Source organism: Sitophilus oryzae, unplaced genomic scaffold (genome assembly GCF_002938485.1).
Source record: "Sitophilus oryzae breed Bouriz unplaced genomic scaffold, Soryzae_2.0 scaffold_1393_pilon_pilon, whole genome shotgun sequence".
Lineage (NCBI taxonomy): Eukaryota > Metazoa > Arthropoda > Insecta > Coleoptera > Curculionidae > Sitophilus > Sitophilus oryzae.
In genome coordinates, this window is record NW_022146052.1 from 107,263 (window position 1) to 119,105 (window position 11,843).

The 11,843-nt window shown below is 32.9% G+C and overlaps 1 protein-coding gene across 1 annotated transcript; it reads right to left on the bottom strand.

The window, feature by feature from the left end:
• Nucleotides 1-1,290: 1,290 nt before the first annotated feature.
• LOC115875619 lies at nucleotides 1,291-9,694 on the bottom strand (the record flags this gene model as incomplete). The annotated part of the gene is made up of 3 exons (XM_030891116.1): nucleotides 9,539-9,694; nucleotides 5,251-6,631; nucleotides 1,291-1,341 (listed from the first exon to the last, which is right to left on the bottom strand). Coding segments are annotated over exons 2-3 (1,404 nt in total), but the record flags the coding sequence as incomplete, so codon positions are not given.
• Nucleotides 9,695-11,843: the final 2,149 nt, after the last annotated feature.

An 11,843-nucleotide genomic window follows, 5' to 3' on the forward strand; every position in this document is an offset into this window, starting at 1 on the left:
AGGTTACAAAACAGTACTATTTTCGTAATTTTTGATTTGGGTTTTGACAATTATTTATGTTGTTTGTAATGAAACGATATTTTTATTTAGGTATTGATATATTTCAGAAAGGATTTAAGGATTAAAATATATAATATATTTACTTAATTTCAAGGTATCTGCAGGAAAAATCAAGGCTATTTTTATAAGGTGTAATAAAATAGATTATGAATATTTCAATATTTAAACTACCCTAAAATAAAACAAAATAACGTTGAACTGCCCTCTATTAATTGTTGTTTTTAAATAAGTTTATTTTTTCTTCTAATCATTATTAGTTATTATTATTAAGAATGTTTTTTTTTTATATCAAGTTCAGCTGCAAATATATAACGTTAATTATGTTTTATATATGGTGTTATCATTTCCAATGTCTCTGATGGTTGCAGCGATTGCTAAATCTGTGAGTTTTTGACAAGTTTTATGTCATTTTTTAGTAAATTAGAGTTTATATATTAGTTTAGAGATTGACCTCGCCAATATTATCATCATCGATTATCATTCCCAAGCCGTCTTTGACGGCGTGTTTTTCGATCGTATGGAACAAATTATAAAATAATATGGAAAAAATCATTTTTGAATGCAAAAAAAAATCATTACATGGGAAGTTCCCGGTCCACATTTTTGTAAATATTTTTAAGTGCAAAGAAGGTTAATCTCAGCATCCATCTCGGAACAATTCATGTTTACCTGCCATAAATTAAGGTTTTTTCCTTTGCCTACCTTGTAATGTCAGACCATTCCTCTATCTAATAGCACTCGCTCAGTGAGTCACGGTACATCATAAAGTATCCCAAAGATATTTTCGCAAATTTATGTAGGGTCTAGGGCCATAAATACAAATCTCTATCCAAGATTGATTATAAAAAAATCCAGTGTAAAGGCACGGCACGATTTTGGCTGGAGGTTTTCAAAAAAATACCGAACATTTTAGCCTTATATATTTATGATTAATTAATTAAATTCCGTAGAATAATATTTTAAGTTTAAATCCTAATCGACCGATCATTTACCTTATTTTGGTTAAACGTTTTTAATTTAAGTAGGTAATTAATTTGTTTACCTCAGCAAATAACTTTTTTTAATCAAGATGAAGACGGTGAAAATAAATTTAAAACCCTTAATTTTAGGTTGCTTGATAATCTCAAATCTTAATAATTTAATAATTAATTTGTTTACGTCGAAATTTACCAGCAGCAAATAACCTTAAAATTAAGTTAAAAAAATATAGAAATAAATTTTAAAACTTACCCTTGATTTGGGTGTGTGTTTCAGTCCAATTGCAGGCTGACTTCTGTTACTCTAAAAAATAAAATATATTTTGTTAATATATAGTTATTTCTTAAAAAATAATAATTGAAAATTAATATAAAATCTAATAGCCACAGTGTAACCTAATTAGTCTTGTATTATTTGTGTCTTTTTGTATTAATATTGATAGGCGATGTTTCGTTATGACAGTACTATTATTAATATTTTATTTATTGAATTGACTCTGCAGAGTATGCAGTTACTTGGTGGATTTGCCTATGCGACAATGATTAGAATGGTCACACACATTGACGGAAATAGTACTGGGATAATTTTTACGTCAGAGGCTTGGAACATGGAACACCCTCAAAAAGAAAATTCCACTCCTCCAAATCCCAGTGGATGACTACTAAGAATGTTCAACTTTGAGAAAAACCTCACTGTAGTAATGCGCAATAAAAATGATTGGAAGAGAGAAACGTTTGCTCAGCATGTGAAAAACCATACCATAACGTGGTATACTGATGCTTCTATAAAAACAAAGCTTGGACAGAGATAGGAGTGTTTGGGCCGAAAACTAAATATTTCAAAACAATAGCAATGAACATCAGCATACTTCAGGCAGAAATCTACGCTGTCGAAAGATGCGTACAATTTATCTTAGAAAGGAACTATCAAAAACAGGAAATAGCAATCTTATCTGATAGTCAAGCAGCACTAAAAGCAATCAACTCAGTAACCATCAATACGAAGTTGATCAAAGAATGTCTAGAGAAGCTGAACAAATTAGGCAAAGAAAATAGTCCTCCTACTCTGGGTGCCCGCTCAGGCAATGAAAAAGCAAACGATATAGCTAGAAAAGGAGCGAACATTCCACTAGCTGGACCAGAACCATTCTGCTTTCCAAGCGAAAACCAACTTAAAGCGGAACTCAGTAACCTTCGGAACTCAGAAATGGGAGTCCTCCAACGATCTAAGACACTCGAAAGAGTTTCTCAGAACTTACGACCGAGAAAATCAAAGGTTTTTCTTGGTTTAAGTAAGAACAATCAAAGATCGTCACGGGGTTTCTAACAGGATACTGTTTCCTCAACGAACACCTCAGTAGATTAAAGCTGAGAAACAACGGCGAATGCAGATTCTGAAGGGAAAATGGGAAACGCCAGAACACCTCATCACTGAGTGTGCCGTGACGACAACCGTTCGTGCCATAAACCTTGGTACGGCTGATGTCGGAGATGGAGAGCTGGCGTCTGTGGAGCCGTCTCAGATACTGGCTTCTGTCAAAGCCCTGAGACTGTATAATGAGTTATAACTCGTTATAATTCAAGAAACGGGAACGCACAATAGATCTGTAAGGCCGCAGTGATTAACCCCTGTCCTAAACATTCTACATTCTACATATGGGTCGTCTTGGGTTTGACAGATGGGAAGCCTTCCTTTGATGACCCAGGGATAGTTTTCGGTCTGAAAAAAACTCTGGCTGGGATATTTTGCACAAAATCCTTAAAACCTCCCGAATCCGATGATGCAGAGTCCACTGAATCTAGCTTGGTCAGAACAAATTCTACATTCTACTTGGTGGAACTCGATAATCAAACGGATAATAAAACAAATATTTATTTAATCCCACTATATTGAAACAGTTTAATTTAACAAATTTTGTAAACAATGTTTTGCTTTTTTTGTGTAACAGTAAATTAACAAATTTATGATATGTTTCGCTTATGCTCATACAGTAGCTTTCTCAAGACTGACTCTTTCTACTGTAGTAGCAATTTGTTAGTCTTGAGAAAGCTACTGTGTTAGCGAAACATAAAAAAGCGTTAATTTAAACTGTTTCAATATATTGGGATTTAATTAACATTTTTTTTATTTTCCATTTTATTTTATTTTGAGAAATTTATTTTCTTAAATTGATTTAAATCTTACAGTGCCATACTCTATATAGAGCGTCGCGTCGGCTGTCTCTCTCATGTACTTGTGATGTGTGGCATCAGTGTTTCACAAGTACACGGGATCTACAGTTTATCGCCGAATCCGAACGGCACTATTTGAGAGGCTGTACACGTCAAATATACTCAAGGTGGTTTGCCATTGCCTTTTTTAAGATGGCGGCTCGCTGGTCGCTCTATTTGGATAAATCAACATTTTCATTTAAATAAATTAAGCGACAGTACTGGCTCAGGATCAAACCTAGTACCATCCCATCTCTCGCACCGCAGATCGACACACTGCTTGCGCTACGGCCGGCCAATTGATTTAAATAAAGTTAAAAAAAGTGAAATAACAAATCATCCTATTACTGCCAAAATTCACTAACTTACATTTTATTGACTACACTTTTTACATATTTTTTTTTATCTTAAAGCGTTTTATGAAATGAATATAATTCAAAAAATGACATATTTGCTAGTATCGTTTCAATTTTTTCGCTAGTATCAAAAATAAAATATGAAATTGGATAACTGATTTGTGCAATGCCATCACCTTTTAGACGCGTATATTTCGAAAGCAACACAATGTAAGTTAGTGATTTTTGGCAGTAATAAGACGAAATATTATTCATTTTTTTTAAATTTTCAGGGGTATTCGGAGTTTTTAGACTTTCAAGGTGGAATTTTAATCAGCATCAAATTGTGCACCTTTGCCTCAATTTAACCGACCTCGTATCTCTCACAGTTTCCGAAAATAATGAGATACGAATTTGGGACACCGTGTACTATTTAAAATTACGCATTCTCTGTTATATATATATCTAATAAAATGACGTACATGCTTACGTAATTATTAATTTCTTCATATTTATTTAAACGTTTAATAAATATTGCAACACACATACAATCTCTAATTACTGCTAAGCTTAAAATTAAAATCTGCTCCCCGAATCTGTATATTATATCGTAATATCGATAGTGTTCTAGATATGAACCTAATCTGAAAAGTGAAAGGCGTTACTTCACCTTTAACCAGATAAAGTACTAGAAGAACAGTAAAGGTACCCGCACACTGACCAGAGCCGCACGCACCGCACGCGCCGCATCGACCCAAGAAAAATATTGTTTGTGTTACTTTCAATGAAGGTGTGCACACTAGCCAGAGCCGCACGAATCGCATCGACGAAAATGCGGCCAGCATTCTTGGGCCAGAATGATTTTCGGTAAATGCGGCTAGTGCTAAGAAAGTTCGCAAATTTTTCATGGCTCATATTAAAAAATGTTTAGTTCATCCTCAATTAAATATGGAAATCACATGGATTTTTGCAAATATTGTGAACCTATAACTTTCAATTCTTTCTCGTGATTTCTTCTTCTTCTATTAGCAAGGAACTCATAATGACTCTTGTTCGTTGTCATTCATTGTCGAGAAATATTAAAAAAACACCCTATCACCGCAGACAGGACTCCTGAAACGACTGATGAGAAATTCGATTGGCAAATACGGGTGTAGTAAAGGTAAAAAGAATCAAAATAGCGAATAATGCGGCGCGTGCGGCACGTTCGGTACGGGTCAGTGTGCGCGACAAGAAAAAAAAGTGCGATTCGTGCGGCGGGTGCGGCGAGTGCGGCGCTGGTCAGTGTGCGCGTACCAAGGCTTCATTATTGCATTAATGATTTCATTTGAAATTTGAAATTAGAAACGACCAGATGAAAAATGAACTAAGAATAAACAAACCATTACTGATTATTAGGAAATTAATATACACATAATAACATACCCACTTATATGTTTTCTTAAGTTTTTGCTAAGTTATACTAAAAGTGTTCTAATGAAATAGATAGAAAAGAGGTCACCAAGAATCTTAAAAAATTAACGCTTAAAAATGAACTCGCTCCAAAGACAGAGAGATAGTTTAATTTAAAACGCATATTATTAAACTTACTCAAATATAACTCATTTACTTAAATCGAAAACTATTTTTCTGTTATCTCCTTTAAAATATACACAAGTTATACGAACCTCTGTCCATTTCCTATTCTGCGGCAATCGATATTCAATACTCTGGATCACCTGGATCTGTTTCACGGTCTGTTCCAGGTCAGCGTGTAGTTTCTGGTGCAGCTGTCGCTGAATTAGCATTTTCTGCTCGACGTCCTCGTCCTTTCCGTCTATCAGACAATTCCCACCGCTTTTCTTCAACACTTTCTCCTTTTCCAACCTTTGGGACAACAGCTGTTCCAGTTTTTTAGTCGACTGTTGCAAGTTGCCCTGTGCCAGAATCGGCTTGGGTTGTTTAGTTCGCGCTTCCTCATTTTTCTTATGATGTTGAAGAATTTTTTGTTCGGTTTGAGGTAGAAACTGTGCAAGAGCTTGAGCGTTTGCCACGTAGGTCGTCTTGGGTTTGACAGAAGATTCGAATTCTGGATGAGAAGCCTTCCTTTGATGACCCAGGGATAGTTTTCGGTCTGAAAGAAACTCTGGCTGGGATATTTTCCTTTGATGATGAAATACTGACTGGTTTTCATCGGTTGGCAGTTGCACAAAATCCTTGAAACCTCCCGAATCCGAAGATGTAGAGTCCACTGAATCTAGCTTGGTCATTTTGCTACTACTGCCATTCATTTCCTTTTTATTAACATTGATTATCCCACAGCACTCGGTGGCAGCGTTTGATAAAATACTACAACACACCGTGCTAGGAGAATTAGGTGGTTTTCTAGTAACTTCAAATGTTTTTCTGTATAGTTTATCATATTTTTCATTTACAAATGAAGCTAGGTGTTCTACTGGACCCTCATGATGTCTGATTGTCGAAGGTTTCACGTTCTCCTCTTCAGCAGTCCTTCTTGGACATAGCTGTTCTTGTAAGGCATTCCTTTTTTGGATAAAAGCCTCTTTTTGTTGTAATAATTGCTCTTTTCTTGGATACAAAGGCTCGCTTTCAGATGATTGTGATAGGAAACTGTCTTTTTGATGTCGCCTTTCTATGTTTTTAAGATTAGAGCTTTCAGTCGAGATGTTTTGTGTAATTATCTTTCTGGGTTCTGTAGATTCATTCTGCCCTCTTCTCAAAATACTTTGAACAGACGATTCTGCAACTCTACTGGGTGTACACTCGACTTGAGGACGTTTGATTGGATGTGGAATCGAATATCCAGAGTCGTACAAAAGTTTATTCTCTCCAGTACTAGGTTTTCTAACATGTTGTGGATGTTTAACGGTTTCTCCGGCACTGTGAGTTCTAGAATGTGAACCCGATTGCAGTAGTTGAGCCGAAGCTGGTCTTTGTTGTATTCGAACCGGGGGAACATATTTTGGTTTGGATGCTATAGCAGGTTTGGGTGCAATCTTAGGTCGTTCTCGTTCTTGCATAGTGTTAATTTTCGACCATATTTGTAAGCTACAGAAAAATTAATTGGGTGAGTTATAGAAATAAATGTTTTTGTATTTCGCGAATGAAATTTAAACTGAACAAAGGTATAGGAAGCACAGTTGAATGTGTTAGAATCATTTTATTCTTTTATTATGATTAAAAACTGCACAGAACAATACTGGAGGTAATAAAAAGTTTTGTTATAGGAAAAGTTAGTTAAAACGATTTTATCAGCGGGAAACATTGCAGCCACAGAGTCGTTCTACTTTTTTTATCGGTAGTGTCCCTTTTAATGCCATTTTCTCATCAGGAAATATTCTATAAAGCCATTCTAGTAAAAAAATCAATAAACATTTTTTTTCTTTTATTCAAAAAGTAGGAGAGTTTAAGTTAGATTTTTACTGTTAGTAATATGATTACTGCAATTTTCTGGAGATATCGCATTAAAACAAAATATTAAAAAATTGAATTCTCTATTTCATGTAAAAATGTCAGAGAAATAAGTATACATAGATGCGCAGTAGTTTCCAAGGGCTCTATAGCTGAGCTTGCATTAGATGTTCCTAGAGAACATAGATCCGAGCTTTTTTTGCATATATCAAATTTTTATAATGAGATGTCTCTATTAAAATATTTTCAATATGGCGCCATTTTCGGAAGTACCGGAAGTTGAAAGCAATTTTTTATTTTAAATGAATACACCGTTTCCTCTTTTATAATTAAATTTTCTGTAAAATTTCATGATTTTTTATATAAAAAATTGTCTTTGAGAAAGAAAAAATTCTAGTCTGTCAAAGAGAAGTGGTATAGCCTCGGGTATAGCTTAGAAGTCTAAGTTAGTGATCGGTACAAACACTGTATCTTAAACACAATGAAGTTTTCATCAAAGAGAAGAACAGAATTTTTTTTATCAAAGCCATGCATGTTATGATTTTTTGCCTTATATTTTACTATTTAAAGAGCCATACGTAATATTATACTGCGATTATCTCCGAAACCAAACCAAATCCAAACCAAACCAAACCGTTAAAAACTTAGGAACACTTTTATACAAAAATATTTTAATACAAAAAGATATATAATATACAGGGTTTTGTATTTAAAAGATCGAGATAAAGCTTTTAAAACATTGAAATGTTGGCCACGCCCGCCATAAAAAATTCTCTGTATCAGATGACGCGAGTTTACCTTCATGGATTTATTCTTTTTTTTTTGGTGCTTAGGAAAATATAGCTAAGTATTAATAGAGTTAAATTCTCTCCAGGTTTTAACCACTTTTCTGATATACCTTTTTACCCAAAATATTATAAAAATAGTGTATTATTATGTAAAATTTTATGTTGAACCCAGTTCAATTTAAAAAAATACAACTTTATCGTAACTTTTTTTTGTCACACCGTGTATACAGTAAAATATTTTTGGAATATGCACCTTTATAAACCATGCAAGATTTTATATAAAACTTGTTTTTCATATCTTTGTCAATAACGATGATATTGAACTAATCGCCACCCTCGCCACTAATTATTTTTTTGATATAAGGAAATGATATTTAATTAGTAAATTAATAGAAGGAAATAAATTGCCTGTTATAGTAAATTATGTTTTACAAATATTAAATATATATTATATATATATATATATATATATATATATATATATATATATATATATATATATATATATATATATATATATATATATATATATATATATATATATATATATATATATATATATATATATATATATATATATATATATATATATATTTAATCGATTAAACATAAAATATGTTTAATTGAGAGATCTTATTGTGAAACATTTATCCAAAAAGGTCCGATGTAGATATCTTGTTTTTTTTAGAAACTTCTAGTGCCAGCTCAGCCAAGGACACCCTGTATAAAATATTGGATTTTATTCAATCTCTGACCAATACAGAATAGTAGAAGTTTCAAAGAATACAAGTGTCAATAATAAATATAAAAATCATCTGATGTAGTATTTCACGTAGGTACAACAATAAGGATGATACAGTAATAATTAAATAAGGCATTTATGTCTCTGTAGATTCTTAATCCAGTAATTTTTACTAAAAGGGATATTTTACATTATATACAGGGTGTCACAAAAATAATGTACTAATTTTCAGTGGATGATTTTAAAGTATATCGAAATTATGAGAAAAAGTAAGTGAATTGATAGGTAATTAGTAGGAATTTGAATGGAGTGTATTAAAATATTTAACAATGTAATTATACATTAGATCACTAAAAAAATAAAAATTACAAGATGTTTCAAGAAAGGACCTTAGAGGGCTGTAAATATTATCAAGGGTTATAACTTCTTCAGGAAACATTTTAGGACACATGTTTATAGAAAATTTTTGTCTTATTTTTATCTGTAGATACAATTTTTTAGACCCTGTATATTTTTCTTTCCAGTAGTAGAGAATAGAGTTTCCATTTATTTATTTATTGGGACTAATTTTCAGATAATGAGCAGTTTTTTTTATTTTTGTATCTAGATATATTCTGCGCAACAAGTGGCTATTTAAATGTAAATACAAATCAATTTAGAACTTTCCTATATTTACTGCCTCTATACTATAAAAATTGAATAATTGTTGGCGTTCTAAGCGAATATAAATATTTTGACTTTAAATAAATTAGAAATAAGTTAAATTTAATTATTTGTTATTTCTTTAACTCACCCTAAATTAATTTCAATATATTTTTAAAACATGTCTCTTCAAAATATCCAAATATATAAAATAAATATTAAAAATTATGTTCAAACAAGAGCTTTAAATTTCTTTCGCTGAATCATCCAGACAACCACGCCGAATAAAGTTAATTACGAGCTCCCTCCAAGCGAAAGGCGTCAATATAACCAAAGATTTCCAGGTGCGAAATCAAAATAAAACATTTTTACCACCGACCACTGACCGTAACCGACTTTTTTCACTACGTCAGCTTAAAACACCGACACAAACTATCGACCACTGGCTAATTTCGAAAATATTACGCGTCACAAACGACGTAAAAACGATAATTTTCACTTTGTTGGAGCCCAGCGCGTAAGGGTTAGTGTGCAGGGCAGCACCACGTTGCCGTTGGGGTGTATTCCCTAATGTTTTTAGGGTGGAGGTTGCCAGCGACGCCGTTTGGCGGCGCTGGGCGTCGAGCGCCGCGGCGCCTGGATCGGCGAGGGGTGTGGCGGGGGAGATAAAAGGGGGAGTGGGGGAATGGAAATGGATAGGATGCGCCGTTTCGTGGCTGTGTGCCGTTAGGATATATTTTTCAATATTCCGGAAATGTATATAACAACTATTTTTTATATCCAAATAAAAATATGAAATTCCAAATTATATATTATGTCTACTTGAATAATAAACTCTTTGATATAAGTAGGAGTAGACCTCAATTTAATTAAATTTATTTATAAAAATAATATTTAATAGACAATTGAAAAAGTGTTTCATGCATTGAGTAAGATTATTGTCGTAAATAAACTGTTTGAGATATCGAATTCCAAACAGAGGTTGTATCGGGTGTCCCATTTTCGTGTGTATTGCAGGGTTTCTCGATTATGAGTAGACCTACAAAGATGCGGTTTTCTCATCATTGTGCCACTTTTTTATTATGAAACTAAAGATGATGCGCACAGATTTATTTTAGCCCTCTTAGTTCTTGAAATACAAGGCGAACTTGAAACTGTTGCATTTTTATCAGTCTCTAAACTGATCAGTCTAGTGTGAGCAGTCGAAGCAAACACACTTCTGAGGATGCTAGCCACTCGTGCTAGCGAAACTTTAGGAAGCAATTCTAACCGACGACGGCCTAATAACCCAAAAAACCAAATTTCTTCAAATTATTTGATTGTTTTCATTACCTAATTTATACCGGCCGTCTATATTTTAAAAAGTTAATCTTAAGTTTCATAAAAAAGTAGCACAGTCATGTGAAAATAGCATCTTTGCATCTCTACTCAGAAGCCAGAAACCCTGTAAAATACACGAAAATGGGAGACATTGTACACTTTATAATTAGCAGAATACTAGAACAATTTAAAGTGGATCACATGTATCCACCAGAAGTAAATCATCAGTCGAAAAAGTATGATGTTGGGTTGGAATAAAACTGTTCTTATAAAAAACTGTTTAAAATGTTGAAAACTAACTATAACAGGAACACTAAAGTTTAATTATCAGAATAGCAGTGAACTAATAGCCGAAGGAGTATATTAAAACTATTCTAATAAAACACTATTTAAAATATCGGAATCAAACTAAAACACGACCACTTTAGTGGTATAATTAACAGAGTACTTGAATTTAATGTGAACAGGATAGCATGTGTTCCTCAGCATTGTAAAATTATTCTAATAAAAATCTATTTAAAGTATCGAAATCTAGCTATAGCAAGTGAACTTTAGTGATATATAATTTGCAGAGTACTGAAACACTGTGAAGTGGATGGCATTTGTCAATCAGCAGTGAAAATAAATGTTATTGGGCTGCGGTAGAATTATTATAATAAAAAAATATTTAAAATATCCACATCCAGCTTTAACTGGTGCGTTTTAGTGATTAATAGAATCAGGACACCGAAAAACTCCGAACTGGATAGCATATGTCCATCCATCAGCAGTGAACCAAAAGCCAAAGAAATATAGTTTCCAACCATAGTATCTTATTGGGCTGATGTAAAATTACTATGTATAATAAAGACCTACCTAAATATGGAAACCCAGCTATATCAGGTGCATATGTCCATGAGCAGTGAATAAATTTCGAATTTTCAAAAAAAATTTTTCGTGAAAAAAACCTGATAGGCGTGTTTCTGGGGTTGAACTATACTACTAGTTAAAATACTTGCACTTATTTCTGGGACACCCTGTATAATTAACTGAACACTGGAACCCCGTGAATTAGATGCCTTGTGTTTTGTATATCACATTCATGGATTTTTATTATATGATATCCATCAAAGCTTTTACAGTAAATGTCACCTACATTAACAAACCATTTTGATAATATTGACCGATATAAAAATGTTATTTTAAGATCAAATAAATAATGATAGTTATAGGTATAACTCATAGTTATATAAACATAATATAAACTTATGTTATTTGAAATATCGCACCTAGGTTATTTAATCGTTTTAAAGAGAACGTCACAGTCAATAGTCATTAAATCGCCATTAACTTGAATTAAAATGTAATCACGTTGCAT